Raw genomic sequence first — 23,223 nt, 5'->3', positions numbered from 1 at the left:
CATTATAGTCTTTGCTTATTTGATGCAAGTCTGATCTTGAGAATGTAAATATCTAGCCTATTCTGAATTAACACTCCAAATTCGGACCTACTTACAATACAATGTTTCCTTGATATTCCGACACTACTAAAATTGCTCAGTTCTCCCAGCAAAATGGATGGGGGGAGGGGGAGGGGGTGGGAACTTGGATGTTAGCAGAATAGAGCACGTGCAGTGGATGAGCTTTGGCATCCGTGTCTCAGTCTTACCTCTTGGTCTCTGTGTCTTGCTACGTGCATTTCCAAGAGGATATGGTACCCAAGGGAAAGGACAGTTACCATGAAATATATCTATCAAAATAGCAATTTCTCTGGATTGCCAGAATAAAATGGCTTTGCCTCAAGGGAGTGAGCATTCACACGCATTAGGACAAATTATTGAGTTATAAATAAAGCCTTGAAGAGGGATGCTCATGCAAAAAAGAAAGAAAAAACAGAACTCTGCCCTTGAATTTCATAAGGGTTCCTGTTGACCTGAGGGATTTCCACTGGTTGTTTTCTAACAGTAGCCAAAGTCTGGTGGATAAGGAATCATTAATATCTTTTCTATATTCAGTATGTTCACTTCCTTTGTTGGGAAAAACAAGAATGCTGCCTTGCTTCAAGGGTGTAGTTGAGAGTAGAAAGCTGACTTTCGAAACTATACCTACATGGAAGACTGTGTTAGTAGAAGAAGTCACACAAATGTTTGCACACCTCTTAATAGACTGATTTTAATTACACCAGTCAGTGAATATTGCAAACGTAATTAACATTGGCTCTTGCCTTTAAGAGTACAACTACCACGTAAAGAGTGGCAAGAATTAAGATTATAACCATTGAAAAAAGGGCCAACCATTTAATCTGAGGTCACTCACTGAGGATACTTTCAAGAAAGAGGTGGGATGTGATGGGCAAAGAGAGGACAGGTAAACCAGATGTCCAGACAGAGTGCCATATGGAGGAGCAAAGGTATATATGTCAACCTCTTGCCATGGAGTTTGGATTTATACCCAAGGCAATCCCGGGATATTTTTTAATGTTCTCCTCTAGTTCTTGTCATTCTCCTTGGGTCATCTCAGGTCACTTCTTTCACTACTTCTATACCTTCCACTATTCCCTACCAATATCTCTGGGCATCTGAGTTTTTCTGCAGTTTTGTGGCCAACACCATGAGGCATGCTTTGGAGCAGAGAGAAACCATGATATGCTTTACAGCCACATTAGCTGAGGCAGAATAGCAAACCGCTTCATAGTACCGTGAATATCACACAGTAGACTAGTAAAAAAATTACCATTGTAATCTTTTGGTCACCATACTTAATATATTTTCAAGGTTTATATTATTTAAAGGAGGTCAGGAGGTTTCTATGTGTATCAAAAGGAGATGTGAAATATGACCCATTCACAATGTATCCACATGTCTAGTAGATATCTCCACCTGGGTGTCCTATAGACACCTCAAACTCCATGTGTTCAAAACAAAACAAATTTCTCTCCCCTTCCTCTTAAAGGGCTCCTCCTCCCAGAGGTCCCACCCAAGCTAAACTGTCTGAAAGCTGGGACCTCAACAGCTCACGTGACTGTCTCTTCCTAGCTCTCAAAATGCTGGACAGAGAAGATTATTGACTTTGGGATTAACCTTACCGGAATTCTAATTCCTGCTAGGATACTTATAAGCTTGATGACTTTTTAGAAGAACATGGAGTAAATAAAATGTTCAGAGAGGAGTAATTACAACATCAAAAGGCCTGGAAAAGATGCAAAAGATGGTAATAAAGGTATAGAGTTCATCCTTGAAAAGCATCTTTGAAGGGTGGCTGAAGTCAGGGAATTATGTGCATTAATACCAAATCTTACTGAATCTTATGGTTGTATGAATTGTATGACTGTAGTGTGGTAGATACAAAGCAATTTCAGGCAATTTACACTGGAAGTGTAAAGGTTCATAATTCAAACCACATCCATGCTTCACATTAGTATTTCGACTGTGTAAACCAAACTCTTCAATGATGCATAGAATGAACAGACTACATGGGACCAGGAAAGTTCTTTTTAATAACAATTTTTGCCAATTTTATTGTTCACTGTGTATCCCCAGCACTTAGAACATTGTCTGACATATACAAAATATATGTAGTTATACAGAGATTTGGTGAATGAATGAATGAATGGACGAATAAATGAAATAATGAATAAATAAAAGAATGAATTTGTCACATCTAATAATATTTCTCTGAAGAGAAGACTTAGGTTTAAAGAAGAAAGCCAAGGTTTCTATTATATGCTTTTATGTAAACAGGTTTTATTCACGTAGGATAATTTTATGATCAATTTACTATCAGGTGATGAGCCTATAAATGAAAAATCTTTGCATTTGTGGGCTGACGTTTGGAATTTTGAATATCAGTCCATGCCATCTCCTCCAGAAAATCCTGAAGAGGAATGGTAAAGTGAGCTAATGGGAAAGCAGCTAACTACAGTGTCCGTTTCCCTACTTATCTAACTACATTTAGGATTGGACCAGTTAAAACAAGCAAATAACACCAAAGGTCTCTTTCGCATCCAACAGTTAAAGACTTAGGGAAATATGGAAAGTCTTGAGGACTCAGAGTTAAGTTCTCTTTAGTCTGCACCTTTCTTAGTGTCTGTGGTTTTAATCAATCAACAGGTTTGAATGGCACTGATAACTGAGATAATTTGGAGTATATACAGCTGAGAAAAAAATAATTATTGTCCTGGTCCTAAGTAAGAATAGCAAGTCTAGGAGAGAAAAGATTAAATCTCATGTGGTAACAGAATCTGGAATCTCCTTTTTGGGTTGCCACATTTCCAAACGACTAGGAGGGAAAAGGGCTCTCCCTGCTTTTTATCACCGTCCAGGAGTTTCTTGGACCTGTATAGCCCGGGAATAAATTAGCCTTAGCAAACTGAGTCCTTAGTGAGGTTTTTCCTGAATCAACACAAACCTATATCCTTGGTGTGTACACATTTAATTTACCAAATAACTACTTTTAAATATTTCTTTACATGTAATTGGTGTCATACAGTCTCCATACCTATGCTTTAGACTAAGGCGATCTGCTCTAGAAAAAGCTGCTTGAATTGGAAGATTTACCTTAACTTCTCAAACAGAAGTCTAGCAAATGTGAAATAGTTCTTGGAGTTAAATGAGCTTATATGGATTATATAGATACTCTGCTGAACTATAGGAAGATTTCAGGATCTACTTGCCTTTCCTGGGCTTGAACTTTGTTTTTTCTTAGAGAAACATCTAAGTTTAATACAACTGATTCTTATTTTTTGTAATAGGGAAAGACAGGAAAAATTGATTTGGCAGTGAATAATCTTCGCAACTTTTATGAAATATTATCCCCTTGCCATTTCCTTAAGTGTACTGTGTTTTATTAGAGCCGCATAAAATATTAGTTTAAAGAAATGATGACTTTTCAAATTAATGCTATAAGCTGTAAAAAGCTCACCTACAAATATATACAATGCCACCAGTTGTGAATGGGATAAAACTGGATGGGAAGCAAACTTTAGCCAAATGTAAGGAAATGTATTCTAATAAGAGAGTTTGTACGTCAGTGGACCTGGAGCAGCCTGGTTCAAGTAGCTCTAGGATTCTCTAACTTTGCTCCAAGTGAGGTATGGGTTTATCCAGGTCTCGTGCAAAGAAGAAGAGCAGGAGCAGGGATGGAGGTTGCTGTGATTTGTGTGGGAGACAGTAGCAAGATGAGTCCATCTGAAGTGGAGATTTCATTTGGGAAAACAGGAAGTGTTGAAGAGTTGTATGAAGAAATAGGTGCAAATGATTTGGGACTAATGACATGCTTGACTCTTAAACTTGTCTCTGACTTGCATTCTGTACAGCCAGTGCTGATTTTCCGTATAATCCAGGACAAGGCCAAGCTATAAGAAATGGAGTCAACAGAAATTCGGCTATCATTGGAGGTAGGTGAGACACAGAACGGGCTTTGTTGTGGCTACTCACCTGTGCAAAGTAATAACTTTCAATCAAATGGTAGTCTCGGGGGAAAAAAAGAATTGTCTAGATCTTTATGTTATTCATTTTGCTATTTAAATAGGACATAACTTTGTGAAGGACAGTGTGGAGAAATTATGGTAAATGTAGCCTGGCTATTTTTAATGCTGACTTCTTTTAAAAAAAAAATTGTAATGGTGAGCTAGACAGAGTGTGAATATGTGAGTAGGTAGTGGTGCCAATAGCCAGGACATTTCTTTATCCCCTTGTCTTTTTCACACTCATCCTCCAGCATCCCCAGCAGTCAAGGATAGCTTACTACAAAAATAGGAAGGATTATGCAGTCTGGTTCCAGTTATCTTACCAAAAATTATCAGGCAAGGAATAAGCCAGAGATCCAAAATATCCCAGTCTTCTCTTCTCACCATGGGCAGCTGCAGAATAATTTGACTCTCCGAGTACAGTCCTGCCTGTTTGGATCAATATCGATAGTCCTGTTGCCACGGCCGCCATCTCTTCCTGCACCTTCTGTCTTGTTTCCTGCCTCTCTGAGTATAGCTAATACTGTAAACATATCAAGGATTTTAAACTGGGACAACTAACATGGCTTAGCCAGTAAGTTTCTTTTTCGCAGGAAGAAAGTAGACACCTATAAGAAATATATAAGGCCATAAAATTAGAATACATTCAGAATGGAACTTAAATCACATTGTCTAAAGTTCTGGTATAATCTTATCAAGGTCCTTATCCTCATTGTTTTTTGATTCTTAAAAATCAACTTAATTGAAGTATAATATGCACCTATAAGTATAGCAAGTCAATGGCGTTTGACAAATGCATACACCCGTAACCTCCACCACAAGACCCAGAACATTTCCATCACCCTAAAAAGCTTTCGTGTCCTTTTGTAGCCCACCCTTCCAAAGCAACTTCTGATTTACTTTTTGTTGCTACAGATTAGTTTTGCCTCTTTTAGAGTTTCATGTAACTAGAATCATACAGCATTTACTCTGTTGTGCTTTACTTCTTTCGTTCAGCATAACGTTTTTGAGATCTATCCACATGGCTGCATGTATCAATAGTTTATTTTTATTGCCAAGTTGTATTCCATCAAATGGATGTACTGTAATTTTTTTGGTCCACTCACTGGTTGACAGATGTTTGGTTTGTTTCCAGATCTGGGCTGTTATGAATAAAGCTGCTATGAATGTTTTTGTACAAGTCTTGTGTGAACATAAGTTTTCATTTCTTTTTGATAGTTCCTAGTAGTGCAGTTGCTGGGTATTATAGAAAGTAAATATTTAATTTTACAATAAGTTACCATATAGTTTTCCAAAATGTTTGCACTATTTTACAGTCCCACAATCAATATCTGAAAGGTCAAGTTGATTCACAATCTCATCAACACTTGGCATTGTCAGTCTTAATTCTGGCTACTCTAATGGATGAGTAGTAGCATCTCTGTGGTTTTAATGTGCGGTTATCTGATGATTATTAATGTTGCGCATCTTTGCATGTGCTCATTGCCATAGTTTGCAAATCTTTTGTGAAGTGTCTGTTTATATCTTTTCCCGTCTTTTAATTGGATTGTTTGACTTCTTGCTGTTGAATTGTGAGAGTTCTTTTTATGTTCCGGATACATGTCCTTTGTCAGACATAAGTATTGTGGGTATTCTCTCCCAGCCTGTGGCTTGCCTTTTCATTTTCTTTGTGGTGTCTTTTGAAAAGCAGATTTTAATTTTGATGAAGCCCAATATTTTCAAAACATTTTATAGTTTGTGGTTTGTATGTCCTGTATAAAAAAATCTGCCTACTTCAAGACTGTGAAGATTTTCTCCTATGTTTTCTTCTAGAAGTTTTATAGCTTTAGCTTTTGCTAGCAGGTCTGTAATTTCTTTGTTCATATTTATATATGGTATGAGATGAGGGTCAAGGTCATTATTTTCCAAATGAATATCTAGTTATTCCAAGACCATTTGTTGAAAAAACTATACTTTTCCTCAATTGAATTTCTTTGGCATTGTTGTCAAAAACCGATGGGCCGTATATGTACAGGTCTACTTTCTGGGCTCTCTGTTTTGTTTTGTTGATCTATATATCTTTCCTTAGCCAATACTGTGCTTTCTTTATTGTTGTGTCTTTATAATAAGTCTTGAAGTAAGTAGCCTAAGTTCTCCAATATTGTCACTTTTGTCATTTTGGATTTTGCGTTTTACACGGGAGACTGTAGCATTTGAGGGAATTATGGTAAAATGGGAGGGGGGTGTTGGAGGGATAGATAAGCTTTGTTTAACCTGTGGCACTTGTCTGTCTCCACCAGGGGTCATTGCTGTGGTCATCTTCACCATCCTGTGCACCTTGGTCTTCCTGATCCGGTACATGTTTCGTCACAAGGGCACCTACCACACCAATGAGGCCAAGGGAGCAGAGTCAGCAGAGAGCGCAGACGCTGCCATTATGAACAACGACCCCAATTTCACAGAGACCATTGACGAAAGCAAAAAGGAGTGGCTCATTTGAGGGGTGGATTCTCGGCTATGGGGTAGGGAGGAGGCAATTACTAGGGAGGAGGGAAAGGGATCGTAGAACCCTGCTTCATACTCTTGAGCACATCCTTAAAATATCAGCACAAGTCAGGGGAGGCAAGCAACAGAATATTCTTGAGACTGATCACCACAAAAAAGTACTTTTGAATAATTCTTTATAGCTGAGTTTCCCCTTCTGTATCAAGACAAAATAATACAAAAAATGCTTTTAGAGTTTAAGCAATGGTTGAAATCTGTAGGTAATATCTGTCTTATTTTGTGTGTGTTTAGAGGTGATCTAAAAACCCGTGGCCACAGGGCAAGTTTTCTACATTTTTAAGAGCCCTTAAAATATGGATATTTTTTCTTGGGAAAATGTGATGACCTACATATGGCCTCCAACATTCTCTTCCTTTTGCTTATAGTCAACTTTTAATGGGCTGTTGTAGTAACTAGTTTGTGTTCATATGATATTTGTTTTGATGTCCTATAAGTTGGAAAAGGAAAGATAAGGGCAAAGAAAACCTATTATTTACCAGTTTTCAAAGAGACCTCAGTCTGTGCCAGTTCTCTGAGAGTTCCTGCCAGACACCAGCAGTTGAAGGGGACAAGGGGTGGGCACTTGCTGTCTACAAGTAACCAACATGACTTTAAGAGAAGCGTTAAAGAACCAGGAAGAGTAATTTACACTGGGGTTGTTGGTTTTATTTTTCATTGAATTATACAAGATAATATTGTTTCATGTATGTAGTCTCAGACCTCTTCGGTCTCTGTAACTATCAGCTGTTACAAAAGATTTTCCCTCTGTTTTACCTGCAACATATTGGATTACATTATATGTGTGTAAACACCTCAATGGGAAATTAGAGCCAGATTGTGTGGTTTGTTTGCTCTGTTTCTTTCATAGTTGTAGCAAAAGTATGAACACGTTCTAACAAATGCATAAGTTAGGTTGTTCTTTATTATTTTGCTTTAAATCTCCAGTTTTTACACCCCGCAACAAAGTCCTGGCAGATAGTGTCCTCTAAATGGGCACAACACAATAAATCCAAGTTATTATTGCTGTTACTCTGGAATCATGTGGAAAAGACCACCATATTTTAAATCAACCACTCCATTTGTTGTTCCATCCAAAGGAGACACACTGCCATGATTCAGGGATCTTCTGTGACAGACGCATTTGAACCTCAAGTTCATCACAAACCTGGTCACTGATTGTTGCTTCTCAGAGAATGTCTAGTCAATCACATGTCTTAGTTTAATCAGGTACCTTGACCAACTCATTCCAACAAATAACTCATTGATTTTATTTTAAAAATAATAAACTTTGTGTAAACAAATGGGGACAGTGCTCACTATTGGAGCATCCAAAAATAATTTAACTAATTTACTTTTTTAAAAAAATTTCACAAAAGTTATTTCTAGAATGATTATCATTTATTGTCATTTGATTATCATTTATTGACATTATTCTTCAGGCTTCTTATACTTAAAGCACTTTTTTAAAAAAATTTTAGACTCCAACATTTTGAGGAACTAAATATGATCTCTCTTTCTCCTTCTGGAAGTAAGACAAAGTTGAAAAGACATGGATACTATTTTTCTGATGGCCTGACTCAATAAAATGGAAATTCTAGTTTGTGAGGATTATATATACATACTTTTCTAGATTCTTGGCATGCCTGAGGATCTCAGTTTCTTGGATAACAGAAAATGTTATCCAGAGCTGCCCCTGGCACATGGCACCAGCACATGACACATTTCAAAGGAGACATCGAACCTGTTCATTCCCATTCAAGTCAAGGTAACAGAACAAAAGTGAATCCTGATGCTGTTTTACGTTGCTGGTTGACCACAGGCACTATCATGAACACCCTTGATTTAAAAAGGTCTTGATCGTTCTATAAAATACACTTAAAATGAAAAAGTATTTAGTGTGACTAAATATCAGAACAATGTACCACTTTCAAAGGACATATTGAAAGCAAAGGCTGTTTTATTTAACGAAGATGACTACCATTCAGGGTTCTTTTACTTATTGTCAAATTGGAAAAGCAAATTTTAAACATTATGGTTTAGAAGTGTTTCTGGTTTTTTAAAGCCTATTTTATAGGTATAACTTTTGCACTTAATGCCAGATGGAGATCTATTATTTCTTACATTTCCCATGATATCTCTATTCTTTACACATCATTTCAGCACTTTTCCTTTTCCAAAAAAAGGGGATTAAAACCATCAAAAAGAGCCCCTGAAACTAAAATGTTTTCACCTTTTCTCTTCCCTTTCTTCTTTCCCCTTTCGTGCCATAAAAGGTGAAAAATAAGATTCAACCCTTCTCTCAACAAATTTTCAAACCTAGGGCGTTGGAATGACTGCAGGGATCAGTGGTTTTCCCATATCATCGTCAATTAAGATAACAGAGAGCGGCATGACAGTCTCTTCTCAAGGGGTTACAATGTGGCCAGCAGAGAGGACACAAAAAGGCAAATAAGGTATTAAGTAACTAAATTAAGTGCCAAATGAGTGCTGGAAATTTTGGCCTCTCTTTGGGATTATGGGTTTAACAAAAATTCCTCCGTGTATGAAGGCATTAGCCAATATGTTCTAAATGGTAAGTAATTTATGTGGAAAAAAAGGAAGTAACTTTGTTTTCCAACTCTTTCCCCTGATAGCCATGATATTATGACCCAAGCTCAGTGCCTAATCTTGCTTTGTCATTCATATCCCACAAAGTCTGGACATCTTATATTCCAGTACATCATCAATCAAGCACAAATAGGCTAGTGGTTGTCTCTTTAAATAATACAAATAGACCAAAAAAAAAAAAAAAGTTGGAGGTGCTGTTTTAAAGTTTCAGGGAAACCTGATGGCTCATTTAGGGTTTGTACAGGAATCATTCTGTATAAAGCAAACAACTATGTTAGGAGAAGCTAGGAGCAGGGGACTTTGAATGAATGCAAAATTAGTGCCATCCTAAGCTCTCACAATAGCATATTCCCTAAAGCTCAAGGAAGCTAGCTCAGGAGGTAGAAGAAGTTATTTTATTATTAAGTTATTCTCTGGCCCTTCTGAATATTTGAGAATATATTTCCCCCTGTGGCTTTCAACCAACTGCTCTGAAAAAGAGACTTCTTAGGAGGAAGTTTTTGTTGAAGAGCCAGGAACAAGAGTTTCGAGTGCCTTTGTTAGAAAATTTCCTGTTGCCCTGCATCGACAAACAAGCATCCTTACCTAACAGGAGCAGGAATTCAGAGGCATGGAAAAGTACTGGCATGAGCCAAAGACTAGATCTTAATGTCACTGTGGAACATCTGTTGAGCAGCCACCAGACACAGGCTGAGCGCTGGGCACAAAGACAAGGTTTCATAGAAAGCATTTCAGGAAAAAGCAAACAGCTGCCAGATATGAAAACGCAAGTATTCAGGTAGTGTGGAGAACTTTTATTTCCTCCTATGCTAAAATGCATTCTTTCCTATCCTCCTGCTTATTCTTTTTCTTCCTGTCCTCTCCACGCACATCCTTCTCCTGTCGTATGAATGTGTTAAGGGTCCCTTTATGTCTCACGCCACCAAACAATTAACACCTGATATGAACTTCTTGCTATTTTTTTCCTTTCCACCATCCTGTCAAGCAGTTTTCAAAAAGATAGCCAGCCAAAATGGTCCTAAATTGCTAGTCCCATAGAACCAACCGATTCTAAAACAGGACTTGCTATGTGACCTCAGTCAAGTCCCTGAACTTCTGCCCATCTTTGCCTCATCTTTAAGATGGAACTGTTTTGCCTACTTCATAAGACAATTGGGAGGTGCCATTGGTTCTTGACTGCAAAATACTTTGAAACCCAAATACAAAGACCAAAGTCAATGGAGCCTAGCAAAACACTTATTCTCTGGCTTGTGATTGAAAGTCACATAAAAATAAACAATGTGGCCACATCCAGGACTGTGGAGATTTACGGAGCCACTGTTCAACTACTCAATTATTAATCAGGTAGACTGCCAGGGAGCTAACCTCTCAACACTGGGACATGGGTCCAAAAAGTCAGAATGTTTTGTAGATAAAACCCTGAACTCCCACCTGTATGTGAGTAGCTCACCTTACCTACTCTTACACATGCCCTCCAATGTTACTAGACTGGCTTATACATAAGCCAACACAAAATGCAAATGTGGTATTTTCATGTAGCCTGGTGGCTCTGTGCCTATGCTACATGTACCCTGCACTGTAGTGTTGGGAGCTTTAATATGAATTTCTTTGTAGGCAGTGTTTTTTTCATAGGCGTGTTACAACTACTCGTCAATGAAATGGGGGAAATCACATTGAAAAGCTGGTTTGTTACCATCCAAAGAGCAAAGACTGGCAGAAGGTAATAATGATACATGAGTATATGGGCACATGTGTATTAATATACAACACTTTTACAAGTTTATTTCCCAGAAGAAAATGTGCTGTAAGAACAAGTCTACTAAGACAGTCTGCACCATTTCCAAGTCTCAGTATATTTATAGTAACTGCTGGTTTTTGAGATGGCTGTGAAAATGTGGAGGTTTCTCTCAAGCAGGCCAAGAAACAGCTCTAGATGTTACTAATTCTAAGTTTTGTTGGGTTTTTTAATTTTTTAAGTGAGCATGGTGACTGCAGAGGTAAGAGTTGTGAAAAGCTGGGCTAAATATTCTCTCTGTAAAGTCAATTAGGATTCCATCCCTGTGAAATAACAAAATTTCACTCTCTAGAACCAACAGCATGTAAACTAGAATGAAAGAAGGAAATTATGTATGTATGCCTAATATTCTTTGTGAATGTCTTTCATTTAACTAAAATTATATTAGAAGCCAGATTGATAAATAAAAAATCCAAAATAGTTTTAATTATCCTTAAAGAGATTCTTTGTGTTTTGTACCACTTGATTCTCTTAGAAGTAATTTTCAACCTTCAGCAAAAGAAAGTTCCAAGCTGGAGGTATAATCTCTCCTCAAAGACAGGCCTTACTTGGATACATCCATTGTAAACCTTCTTTTCCCATGTATACGTCCCTTACCCCACTTTTCTTAAAGTAGCTTAATGGACATTGACTTCATGTTTTGGATTAATCTACACACAGCTTGATAAAATATGGTTAGAGCTAAGTGATCTAACCACAGATATATATTCTGACCCTTATTTAAGGGCATAACACTGGGTAATGGGCAAATAGATCCAGGCCAGTGAACTAGATAACAGGGACATAGAATGCATCTGGATGTGAGAATCTTTTGAAATGCACACCATGTGCATTAAGAGCGAAGTTATTACTCCCACTTTCTGGTCTTCTATTACATTGGGAAGCCATTTCCTTCTAATCAATTCTCTGTGAGGCATTTAAATGTATACCAAATAAGTGTGAATTCCAGTTAAAAGCCCAGCTTCTCTGTTCTTCAGCAATCCCCAAGGACAACCAACAGCAGTAGCACTCCAGTATATTTAGAAAGCATCGTGCCGTAAGTTATTTGTCATGATTCTGCTTTGCAAATGTGATCCAAGAGGTGCAGAGAGAATATTACAACATCTCTTGAGAAAAGAAAATCAGCACTATAAACGTTCATAACAAACCAGTTTTAAGAGGATGAGCCAGCAAGACGTTTGCTTAACATCTCCAACAAGAGCTTTTGAGATACAACATGCTGACTTCCTTTCCCAGTCCCACAACCACCAAGCCCTGTACACCCAGAGATCAGTAATTTTCAGGACGATGACTGTATTTTGTCCAAGGTAATATTAGCTCAATGAATTGGGGCAGGGGTGGGGCAGGCAGAGAAGGATAGGAGAGGATGTTATGGGGGAGAGGTACGTTGAAGAAAATATATCTGACTTTACTCTTTATCAGTTATGACATGGCATGATAGACTTAACAGCACAGAAAAGAGGAAACAATTATGTTATTGTCTGAAAAGAGTTTTATGTCCTCCCAAATGAACCTACGTATGAAAGCTAACTCTTTAAAGAAAGTATTATAATCATTAGCAGATGTTCACCTCTCCTCGGTCACTCTGAATGCCATGAATTCAGTGAAACCTGAGCTAAATAATCCCTATACCTGAAGACTCTTTTCTACCAGCAACCCCCCATATACAAACACACCCAACATGCGACAAAGGAACACAGCTCAAAGCTGTTTTGCCAGGAAAAATGCAAGTTTTCTTTTCTGATCCTTTTTCTATGATTTTTTTCTGCTCATTTTCATTCACCCTCTGGGTATATGGTAAGCAAATAAATCTCTTGAGACAAGGTAAGTAAATAAACGCATATGCCAAGTCTTCACCAAAGGAAAGAAACAGATATCTTTTCTTTTTAAGTTACCTGGCCTAAAGCATGAGAAAGTCATTTCTCCTGAAAATATAAATGTAAAATTACAAATTACAAGATTTAAATTAAGACATGACAGAGATGAAAACTTATTTTATGTTCATAAATTGAAAGTTGAAAGATAAAATTCCTAAGTCCAGGAAGGCAAACATGTGATGCAAAGTCAATATTTTAAGTCACAAAAAGTGTAGAGAAGGTAAGATCTTGCTCCCTAAGAGCTAGTGTGTCTGGGTGAGGGGCAACCTTTGGAGCCAGAAGGAAGGCACATGTAGGACAAATAAGGGAAAGAAATATTTCACAGGGCAGCTAGTAAGAACTGTTGCAGGTTTTATATGTATAAATACATATTATTATATTCCAAAAATGAGATTATTTCAATAATTACCACACCATGTGTATTTAAGAGAAATCAAGACCATGGAATTAACTCATCTAATAACTATTTATGGAGTACCTCCTAGGTGCTTGGCATCGTGCTAGACTCTAGGGATACACTAGAGAACAAGACAGACAGATGCATCCCTGCTCTCATGAAACTTATGTTCTAGTGGGAGGAGAAAGATAAATAAGCACTTAAATAAATAATATACAAGAAAACATTATATCGTTTCTAGATATAGAATTAAAATCAGGTGATGTAACAGCATGGCTGGGTGGCTGCTTTAGACAGGGTGGGAAGGGGGCTTCTCTGCAGCAGGGACGGTGCCATTGAGAGTGGAGGGAGGGAGAGGGCCTCCTTTAGACAAGGGGAGCTGCTGTGTAAAGGCCCTCGGGACTGACCAGCCCGCAGGCCTAGACAGGGCAGGGGCCAATGGCTGGGAGGAAGGAGACAGCGACCATCAGCTCTAGAGATGATGTTCTGATGTTAGAGACCAAATTCTGAGGGGAACAGACTCAAAACAACTTGAAAGTTTTCAGAGGGTGTACCAATCAGAGTTCTCCCAAGAAACAGAATCAATAGGATGGAGAGAGAGAGAAATGGATTCGTTGTACGGAATTGGCTGATGAGATTGAGAGGGCTGGCAAGCCTGAAATGCACAGGGCAGGCCTGAAATGCACAGGGCAAGCCTGAAATGCACAGGGCAGGCCCGAAATGCACAGGGCAGGCCAGCCAGAGACTCAGCAGGGTTTCTGTGTTACCGTCCTGGGGCAGAGTTCCTTCTCTGGGAAACAGTTTTTGCTCTTAAGGGCTTCAAGTGATTGCATGAGGCCACCCACATTATGGAGCATCCCCTGCTTTACTTGAAGTCAAATGACTGTAAATACAAACCACATCTGCAGAACACCCTCACAGCAACACCTAGATGAGTGCTGGACCAAACACCTGGACACCTTAACCTAGCCAGGTTGACACACAAAATTAACTATCCCAGCGGGTTCACTAAGATGCCTCAGAGTGGAGAGCAGAACTGTGTGTGTATTGAGTTAAGAAGGACATCATTTGGTCTTATCTTTCTGGCTGTGTCCACAGAGGCTCTAAAGTTAAGCCAAAATCATAGCATCTCAAGCAAACAACAAACAGTTCCTTGACAAGATGAAAAACTGCACAGAGTGCTGGCTCCCTCCCTCAGCCCAGCCTGGAAATGCTGCAGAAGTAACAGAAAAGTGGGAGGATCTGAAGAAACTTAAGCCCATGGGAAACCCTGGGCAGATGAGGCTAACTGGGCTGGTGGCAGGTGAGGGGCCAGGAGCCTACTGGAGAAGGGCGCAGAGCTGTGCTCTTCTGCTAGGCCTGCAGTGTCCCTGGCAGGTCACTGCCCACCCTCCTCATGGCTGCAGGGCTGTACCCAGCAACTCCAGGAGGTGGAAGGGAGCCCTCAGAGGACACCCAAGTCTAGCTGGGATGACAGCAAGAAACCACAGGGGTGGGCAGCTTTGCCACTCTGGAGGTTTCTCTCCTCTTCTCCTTACCTCAAGCCCCAGGCTGCCACCACCCAGGGAGAAGCCCTCTGCAGAAGGCAGCACAGGAGCTGGTTAAAATCCACTCGATCGCTTGAGGGACAAGAACAGGGGGCTCCAGCAATCACTGCTCTGGAACAGGTCTCCTTCCTGCCTCAAACTCACCAGGAACTGCTCCCTCTTTCCAAGATGTTCCCACTAACACCTCTAGGGAAAAACGAGCTCACAAGGAGGAAAAGAAAACACCAGACATCAGGAAGAATGACTGTTAGAAAAGAAACATGTTGAACAGCCAGTACCTGGCGAACTGGCATTAGGGTGACAGATCAAAAAATTAAAATTAGATAAATGTAAAAATACTCACACAGAGATAAGAAAAAATATTGGTAAGAGAAGCAAGAAACAGCAGTTGTAAAGAAGAATCAGGTAGAAACACTGAGTATGAAAGATAGCCGAAATAAACTCAAAAGATACAAAACGTGTGCAGCTGAAGAATAATCTTGGTACATGGTGTGTGGTGAGTGTTGGTGGAGAATGCGAGGATAGTGAACACCTCTGTTGCTCTGCTGGAGGGAAAGTTAACCAGCTAAACCATTCAGAAAATTGATATGGGAGTGTTGAGTAAAATTTTATACACACACACACACACACACACACACACACACACACACACACACACACACACACACACACACACACACACACACACACACACACATATACATGTTGCAACTCAATAAACGTGTTGCAACTCAGTGAACCCTCTCCTGGGCATAAGGCCCCCAAACTTCTCAAATTCATCCTTAAAAGTCACATTTGAGGATGTTCCTCCTGGTGACGTGAGTGTGACAGTGATTTGAAGGTCATGCAGCATAATGGTTAAGGGCCCGGGTTTCCAGTCTCTGCACCACCACTTACCAGCTTCTTGATCTTTTTTGGCTTCATTTCTTCATCTGTAAAATGGAGATAATAATGGAATTTACCACATCTGGTTATTGTAAGGATTATGTTAGTTAATACCTATAAAATTCTCAGAACGGTGCTGACCTAGGAAGCACTCCAGAATGACAGCTTTAGAAAACTTACTTTTTAATAAATAGAAGCCCAGCCCTAGGGTAATTCCCCAAAGAAAGTCTTGTAAAAGTCCATAAGGGGAAGGGTATGAAGACACTCATAGGATTGTTTGTGGTAGCCAGGAGTCGTAGGCGACCGAAGTATCTGTCACTAGAAAATGCATTTTGTAAAATAAGGTGAAGACATGCTGTGGAGCTCCACACAGAAGTTAGAAGCAGTCAGAAGAAAACTAGATATATAGACGGCAATCTGAAATCTCATATCTTAAAAATATAGTACGAAGTAAATAAACTAAGAAACAAAATTAGATTCATAAAACAGTATAATTTATTAAAATTAAAAACATACACAGAATAGAACATTTTATAAGAATACATGAGTACTTAAGGATATGCATATACACATAGGTTATATATAAAATAAAATATTATAGTCATTACCTATGGGGTAGAAGGAAATAGGAGTGGAGTTGGGGTAGAAAATAAAATAAAATAAAACAGAGAGACCTTGCACGGACCGATGATGATAAAATACTGTATTCTGAGGAGTGTTACCAACTCAACTCTCAGCGCCTGAGGAAGTAAAGAGGAAAATAGAAACACAAGAGTCTGGTTGCAGGGTAGCCGCACAAAATCAAGGACTATGAATGTGGCGGCATGCACATGCAGCAAGAGATGTGACAGCTAATAGAATCAATCAATCAATAAATGTTAGTAAATGGGCAAAGACTATGTGAAAGGAGACTTGGACAGCAGAGCATTTCTGTTCTTTTAAATGCAATAATGAACATGACTCAACTTCTGACTCCTGGATGGAATAACATATATTAAATGAGAAATAATAATTTTTAACTAAGGTCAAATGGAACCAGGACAACACTTCTGCTGGTGAAGTGATATTTCTGAAGCTGGACCAGTGGGCATATGTCTATTATTTACCTTATTGTAAATAAAATGTTCCCGGTGATACCGCAGATCTTGCTAGAAGCACTTCCTGGGCTTTATCAAAAATACAAGAGGCTTCTGTAATATATTTCTGGGTGATTAAGTTATAATTTCTCTAAATTAAATTTGCAGATCCCCTCGTTCGCTATTGTTCCAAGCAGTAACCATGGTGTTTGTCTTCAGTCATTACCAGTGCAGCAAATATATTGATTACCGCCAGACCTGTCATCACAAATCTCAGTGTAAGCACTGTTGGAGCAAACTCTAAAGCTTAATTAGTACCCCCGTCCGGTATAGTAAAATACAAGTCCAGGACATATGGGAAAGAAAAATGAGTTAATGAGAAACATCTTAAAAACATGAAACCAGCAGATAGAGCAAAGCTGATAGCTGAATTTGTTCTGAATCAAAGTTACTTGCCTTGACGCCTGTACTGAATTATGTGATTCAATGGGGGGTGGGTTGGGTGGGAGGAGAATGTCTATTTATTCTCTCAAGAAGACAACTATTTTCTGGGGCAACTGAGGAGAAGGGCAAACAGCAGCCATTGGGTCAGGCGACAAGGTTACCTGGAAGCATGTGGATTGCTGCTCTGGCCACCTCTGGACCTCATCACTAACAGAAACTTGGGGGACATGCGTCTGGAGAAGTCGGCTGTTTCCTATGACACCAACTCTAAAAAGGAGGCAGGAGGGTATCTCAGGTGTATCACAGGTACATTTGGGACCATAGGTGCCCAAGTCCTTCATAAATTAGTCCAAACTTTAAAAAATATAATCACATTTTCTGTTCTTATCACCTTTAGGGTGACCATTTTGATTCTCAGGAAGTATATCCTTCCCTGGGAGAGGGGATTTGCTCAGAGCTCACGGTGACCAGACCTGCACCTGCCACCACCCAAGTAGGGGGACTGGATTACACCAAATAATGTCCCACCAAAGTTCTATGGAGAATTTTTAGCCTGGATAGTTCCAGTCCTGTGTCTCTCTCTGCCTCCCTCCCTCATCTGCATGAGCCATGACTTCAGGGCCCACGGGGAGTCCTGACCTTACCCAACGCACTCTCCCCTGACGCCAGCTGCTTCTCAACCTCTCAGCAGAGCCCTGGCAGCAGCCCTTAATTACCAAACAACCTGTACCTGTTCTTTGAAGCTACCTCCAGCCTTCTGCTCGCAGGCTTCCCCTCCCCTCATGCTCACGTGGGCATGATGTTCTCTCCCCAGGCCCAGACCCGCTCATCCCAGCCCCAGGTGGGCCCCAGCCTCCCTGGCTCGGCCCTTTTCCAACCCACCCTGCCCCCCACCACACACGCACACACATACACACACACACACACACACACACACACACGCACGCACACACTTGGCCACTGGATGCACCCCCACTGCAGCCCCTCCTGGCCTTTCTTGATGCTAACCAGGCAGGCCTGGCTAGAGAATTTGAGGGGTCCCATCCACTATAAGAAAGTGGGCCCAGACAAGGACAGGGAAGTCGATTTCCCCCTCCCAGGACCCCCCCAACCCATGTGCACAGGAGACCCCAAGGGATTGCCACCTCTGTACTGGCTGCACGTGGTACCTGGATTAGGGGGTAGGCATGGGGCCCCCACCAGGTGTCCTGCAGAGCTCACCATGACAGCCTGGGATGAGGCGGGCTTCACCTGGTCTCACCTTGAGATGCCACAGGGAGTGTGCATGGCCACAGCGTCCCCCCACCTGCACTCAAGCCCACATGGGGCAGAGACAGACAGCGGGCAGACTTCTGACATCACACGCCTCCCTGCACCCCCACCACCACATACACCCAGCCTCAGCAGCTTTTTGGGTGGGATTTTCCCTCGACCCTGTCAACCTGAGGAGAGGGGCTGCTGCTCAAGGTAGAATCCTGAGCTTAGAAGCCCACGCCCGTGGGGAGAAGAACCCAGATGCTGCACGTTTGCCTCTCTGCCAGCCCTTTTTTCTTCTCCGGCTACCGCACCTAAACCTGCCCTCCAGCTTCACCCATTGGCCCCACCCCTGCGGAGTCTCCCAGCCTGGCAAGGACCCCCCTCCACGTCCTAGAGCTCTTATGCACTTAAGGAACAGTTTCATCAGCATGGGTCCTCTCTCCTCTCATGTCCTTCAGCCACAATGGCTCTGCCAGCCCCAATCCTGGCCCAACAGGGAATGTTGGAGTTTAATGCTGGCTGCAGAGTCCTGCTGGCTCAAGACCCCACCCCTCAGAAACTCCCCAGGAGGGCTCCTTGCATGGGGACTCTGATCTCTGACCAATAGGATGAAAAAAAAAAAAAACCCTGACTGGTTAAAATTAATGTAAAGCAAGAACTAGCAAGTGACAGGTTTTTATATAAACACTAAATAATTATGAAATCAACATCTTGGAGAAGCTAAAATATAACATGTCAGCTCCTGGTTTCCTGTTTTCTCCTCCTTTTCCCAACGTGGTGTTGAGCTCCATTTATTTTGTCACAACAGAATCACAGAAGAGGAAAAGGCTAGACTTTTAAAATCCTGCATGGTTTCAGTATAAACTGCTGCTGCTCAGGAAGTCCATCTTCTCCCTCCCACGGGCCTCCCACCCCAATCCCTGTGTGGCTGTGTGGAGAACCCTGGGATTTGTACCTGAAGCTGAAAGTGGACAGAGAAGAATCCAACCCTCTCCTGAGCTGCTGACCAGCCGGTGGATCTGAAAAAATACGAGCTGCAGGAGAGAGAGTCATCCCAGGGTGAGACAGACCCTCCAGAAAGAATACTGGAATTCAAGAAGCTAGAATTCAGAGTGCATCTAAGAACAAAGTAAAGGTTCAATTTCTGCAGCTCCACTTTAAAACAGCAGTGTAACAGGAGTATCAATACTAGCTTTTGTGGGAACTTAGCGTGTGTCAGACTGTGTTTTATGCTTTACCAGTTTAACATGGATAAGCCACATCAAATAGAAAATTTACTTCACAACTTTTCCTTCTTTTTAGTTGGTGAGAATCTGCCTTCCTCTTGCTCCTGGTGTGAGATCCTAAATTCATTTCCAGCTCTGCGTTTTCCAGCAAGCAGAACAGTCCCTGCCAAAGAGAGAGAGAAGAGTCTTCAGCATCCTATATCTGGAGAAGAGGAGGAGGGACATGCCCATTGATGTATTAAAGGATTGAGACGTCCCTCTGGAAAGAAGCCTCTCTGAATATCTGAACCCAGGGTTTCCAAAATTTATTCAACCATGGGCTAAATTATTTTGGGTAGCACTGAAATCCTCAGTTTTTAATTGGGAAAATGCTGATGTAGGCAAAAGAGAATTTTTTTGAGTCAGGCAGGGTTTAAACTCTGGATTTAATCTCTGCCCTTTGGCTGCTGTTTGCCCTAGGGCAAGTTGTAAGGCTTTGTTTGCTCACTTGGGAAACCTGGGATGATATTACTAACTTCAGGGTGAAGTAAAGATGAATTGGCATTCAAGGCATCTAAAATTCTTGGCACACAATAGACTTCCAGTCAATGACAGCTATTTTTATTATTTCTCAGAAGAAACAGCACCGGCATAGCTCTAGACAACCCCAAGGCACTCCCCTTAGGATACCTCAAACCTCTCCCTAAACACTCTAAATGCCCTTAGTCAATAAATTATTAATAACTCCAATTCTGTCCCTTCCAGAGATGAGGATGTGGTAAAAAGGCTGGCGAAGGTGATCTCTAACAATCCATCCAGCACTCAGGTTCTCTGGGCAACAGAGCTTGGCAGGGCAAGGCTGGCCCTTAGGCCCAGGTCCTGGGTGGTCCTAGCAGTGCCCTGGGGACCCAGCCAGACAAGCAGAGGTGCTTGGGGAAACAGGGTTGAGGTTTTAGAGGAGAACAATATAAAAGAGAAATTATACTAAAACCAGTGTGGTCTTTTGCTTTATAAATTAACCTTGTGGTGCAGTGCGTGTGATTGGGGGAAGGAAGGAGGTTGCTTTAGATCAGAAAAGACAAGAGAAACAGAATGACCCAATGCAGTGACCTCAATTTAGCAAGCCAACTGTAAAAAGTCACTTTTTAGGAAATTGGGGAGATTTAACTGTGGATTGGGTGGTAGATTACTATAAAGAATTGTTGTTACTTGTGTTTACGTCTGATAATGGCAACATAGTAATATAAGAAAATGTTGGTATTTTTTAGGTGCACCTACTAAAATTACAGAGGTGAAATCATATGATGTCTTGAACTTGTTGTAAAATAATTCACAAAGAAAAAAGGATAAATGAAGAAGACGTGGCAAAATGTTGATAATTATTGAACTGAGTAATGAGTGTATGGGGTTCGATTGTATTATTATCTCTACTTTTGCATATGTTTGGAATTTTTGTTAAAAAAAAAATTTATTAGCCAAAAAAAGTTAAAGTAATTCTGCTCCAGTCTACAACCCTCGCTTTGCTGATCCAGTTCCCTGTCTGGTCACAGTGACATGCACACTTGGCCTCCCAAAGTGACAGCTACACCTGGATAACTGGGTCCCAAGGGACTTCCAATTTCAGACCACGATCTGCCAAAACCAGCTCTACCCCATATACACACAGGCTCTTGTGTCAAGATGGAATTCCCAGCCAAGCTCCCCTTTTCCTCCACGTAATTTTATTTCAGGAACTCACAACCCTTCACTGCCACAGAACCTGCTTGAGACCACTCTTACTCGTAAGGACAGATTTTTCTGGCATACGCCGCAGAGATCTTGAGAAGAGTAGTGAGGTCTCTCTGGAGACCTCCAACCCCAAGTTTAACTCTGCAAATTAACCACCTCCTCCTCTGTGACTAGCAGCATTGATCTAATTGAAGAAGCACTTCTTAAGCTCTGCTCTCACTTACCAACATTTACACAAGTAACAAAGACGAGGGATCCTTTGCACACCAAGACAGATCCGTATTTTCCTTACTGCATAAGCACCTTCTTTGTTTCTGTTCTGCCTATGCCAATAAACATTTAAAGACTTTGAGCACTAAAAAGATATGAGTCTTGCCTTACCAACCTCCCTGATACAGGTATTATGCTATTAATGTTCTATAAAAAGCATTTATTACTTCTACAAACCAAGAGAAAAGTTATTGAAAAAGTTGGTGTCTTTCTACAATAACTGCATTAACTGCGCTATCACCAATGCTTACAAGAAATCAATAGTTCTAGTCATCTGTGAACCGTGGACCTTGGTTTTTAACTCATACTGGAAATGTTATTTTTTTATTCATCATATGAGCTGACCCCATAAAATTCTCCATATCAAACAATTCCCAACCATGAGGACTAACAAATTAAAGCAGGAAGTAAACTAGTGGTTACTTCAGACCATTTTTTTGACCCATGTGATCAAAATAACCATCGGAAGCCCTGGATTTATATAACATTTAACCTTTAATTAGAAAGCTTTTACATACATTTTCCTGTAAGCTTGTCAGATGGCATTACTGTACCTGTTGGAAAGATTCAGAAACAGTAAATATTTCAGATCAAACAGTATCAGAAAGGATTTATGTTTAATTTTCAAAATAAATATACGTGATTTTCATCATCTGTAATAGTTACATTCTGTAAAGTCCCCGTGAACACTGAATTAGCAAATAGTGAACTGTTGCTCCCAGGGGAAACACAAGGTTAGGTTCTAGCGAGCCCCTGGTTACATTTTTGACAACTGATCGATACATTACCTTGTTTTATGTGTGTTTCTGTACAATGACTCCTTATTTAATATGCATTGTTGATTTGTTAACATTGAACTCATGGCAATAGTGTAACTTATGGCTGAATGAAGCTCATCTAATACACATATTTTCTTCGTAAGGCACATCATAGCCTTTTCGTGTTTAGGAACCATAGATGGCACTTCAGCACTATGTCTGGGGACCATTTTAAACAGTAAAATCACCAACAACAATGGAAAAAAATGTGGCACCAAATAGACCACAAAAAGGACCTTGTTTACAGTATGGGAGCTTGCTATGGTCTGAATGTTTGTATCCTCCCCCCAAATTCACACATTGAAAATCTGATCCCCAATTTGACCTTAGCAGGAGTTGGGGCCTTTGGGAGGTGATTAGATCACAAGACCAGAGCCCTCGTGAAAGGGAATAGTGCCATTATAAAAGCTACTCCAGAGAGCCTCCTTCCCCATTTCACCATGTAAGAACACAGAAGGCCCATCTATGAGCCAGGAAACAGGCCCTCACTAGACACCAAATCTGCCGGCACCTTGATCTTGACCTTCCCAGCTTCCAGAACTGTGGGAAACAGATTTCTGTATAAGCTTCCCAGTCTATGGTATTTTGTTGCAGAGCCCAAACATACTAAGACAGAGCTGAAACTAGAAGGCAGAGCGTCACCTCGTACAGCCTCAGCCGGGGACGTGCACATCACGCAACTCAAATTTCTCACCAGTCTGTGTGTCCGGGGATGACCACAGGAGCGCCTTGAGTATCGGTCCTGGGG

At 40.7% G+C, this 23,223-nt stretch overlaps 1 protein-coding gene across 1 annotated transcript in view; it reads left to right on the top strand.

The window, feature by feature from the left end:
* CNTNAP2 (contactin associated protein 2) overlaps positions 1–6,525 on the top strand; it is a 1,419,793-nt gene extending 1,413,268 nt beyond the window's left edge. The window contains exons 23-24 of the mRNA XM_063100985.1: positions 3,894–3,974; positions 6,326–6,525. Coding sequence (XP_062957055.1) covers positions 3,894–3,974; positions 6,326–6,525 — 281 coding nt within the window. The remainder of the gene's footprint in view (positions 1–3,893; positions 3,975–6,325) is intronic.
* Positions 6,526–23,223: the final 16,698 nt, after the last annotated feature.

The sequence above is a fragment of the Cynocephalus volans genome, chromosome 6, assembly GCF_027409185.1.
Source record: "Cynocephalus volans isolate mCynVol1 chromosome 6, mCynVol1.pri, whole genome shotgun sequence".
Taxonomy (NCBI): Eukaryota; Metazoa; Chordata; class Mammalia; order Dermoptera; family Cynocephalidae; genus Cynocephalus; species Cynocephalus volans.
Note: the sequence above shows the minus strand (reverse complement) of the source record. Positions and strands in the feature narration are given on the sequence as shown.